We start from the raw sequence: 1,361 nt of genomic DNA, 5'->3' as shown, positions 1-1,361 counted from the left end.
ATGAAGAATCACACGGAAGTCACCATATTTGTACTGAAGGGCTTCACAGATAAGCTTGAGCTGCAGACAATCTTATTCTTCCTGTTTCTAGCAATCTACCTCTTTACTATGATGGGTAATTTGGTTTTAGTTTCATTGGTCATTGGGGATTCCCGGCTCCACAATCCCATGTACTATTTTCTAAGTGTGTTATCATCTGTGGATGCTTGTTTTTCCTCAGTTATTACTCCAAATATGTTAGTAGATTTCATGTCAAAGAATAAAATTATTTCATTCCTTGGATGTGCAACACAGATGTTTCTGGCTGTTACCTTTGGGACCACAGAATGCTTTCTCTTGGCTGCAATGGCATATGACCGCTATGTCGCCATCTACGACCCTCTCCTGTACTCAGTGAGCATGTCACCCAGAGTCTATGTGCCACTCATCGTTGCTTCCTACGTGGGTGGCATTTTGCATGCTTCCATACACACAGTGGCCACATTCAGCCTGTCCTTCTGCGCATCCAATGAAATTAGACATGTCTTTTGTGACATCCCTCCTCTCCTCGCCATTTCTTGTTCTGACACTCACACAAACCAGCTCCTGCTCTTCTACCTTGTGGGCTCCATTGAGATCATCACTATCCTGATAGTTCTGATCTCCTATGGTTTCATTTTGTTGGCCATTCTGAAGATTCATTCTGCTGCAGGGAGGCGGAAAGTCTTTTCTACATGTGGCTCTCACCTAACTGGAGTGTCAATATATCATGGAACCATCCTCTTCATGTACGTGAGACCAAGTTCCAGCTATGCTCTGGACCATGACATGATAGTGTCAATGTTTTACAGCATTGTGATTCCCATGCTGAATCCCATCATCTACAGTTTAAGGAACAAAGATGTAAAAGAGGCAATGAAAAGAGTGTTTCAAAAAAATTGGTTTATCAATTAATTGTATTGTTCATATTAAATTTACATTAAATTTCACATTAAATTTAAAAAATTAAGAATGACGTATATTGTCTCCAGTTGAAGAAGTTAACAATAAAAAATATTTTGTTTGTTTTTAGTGTCTTTCTCTTCTTGGACATTTTCAATAAAGATCATAAATAAAGGCTATATATGCTCTCATTTATCATCTAGTATATGGTACCAGGTCTCCCAGAGCCAGGATTCACAGGTCCAGGAATCCAAAGGTTGAAATGGGAGTGGTACCACTCACTACTATCCTTAGTGACCCCCACCCCCCTACAATTTTGCTTCCTGTACCTATCACCTTACAGTTCCAGGATCAAACATTAAAAGAGGCAATGAAAAGCAATTTCAAAAGAAATTAGTTCATAAAAAAGGATATTTTTACCATTTTTAATGTTTATTTGT

At 38.9% G+C, this 1,361-nt stretch overlaps 1 protein-coding gene across 1 annotated transcript; it reads left to right on the top strand.

Moving 5' to 3' along the window:
- LOC122482770 (olfactory receptor 5T2-like) lies at positions 1-933 on the top strand. The gene has a single exon (XM_043579067.1). The coding sequence runs from the start codon at positions 1-3 to the stop codon at positions 931-933; it is 933 nt and encodes a 310-aa protein (XP_043435002.1).
- The last annotated feature ends 428 nt before the right edge of the window (positions 934-1,361 follow it).

This window comes from Prionailurus bengalensis, chromosome D1, assembly GCF_016509475.1.
Source record: "Prionailurus bengalensis isolate Pbe53 chromosome D1, Fcat_Pben_1.1_paternal_pri, whole genome shotgun sequence".
In the NCBI taxonomy this organism is placed as follows: Eukaryota; Metazoa; Chordata; class Mammalia; order Carnivora; family Felidae; genus Prionailurus; species Prionailurus bengalensis.
This window is presented reverse-complemented; position numbering and strand designations above follow the sequence as displayed.

Excerpts from the sequence above, each read along its gene's own strand:
- LOC122482770 (XM_043579067.1), top strand. The coding sequence starts at position 1 with ATGAAGAATCACACGGAAGTCACCATATTTGTACTGAAGGGCTTCACA.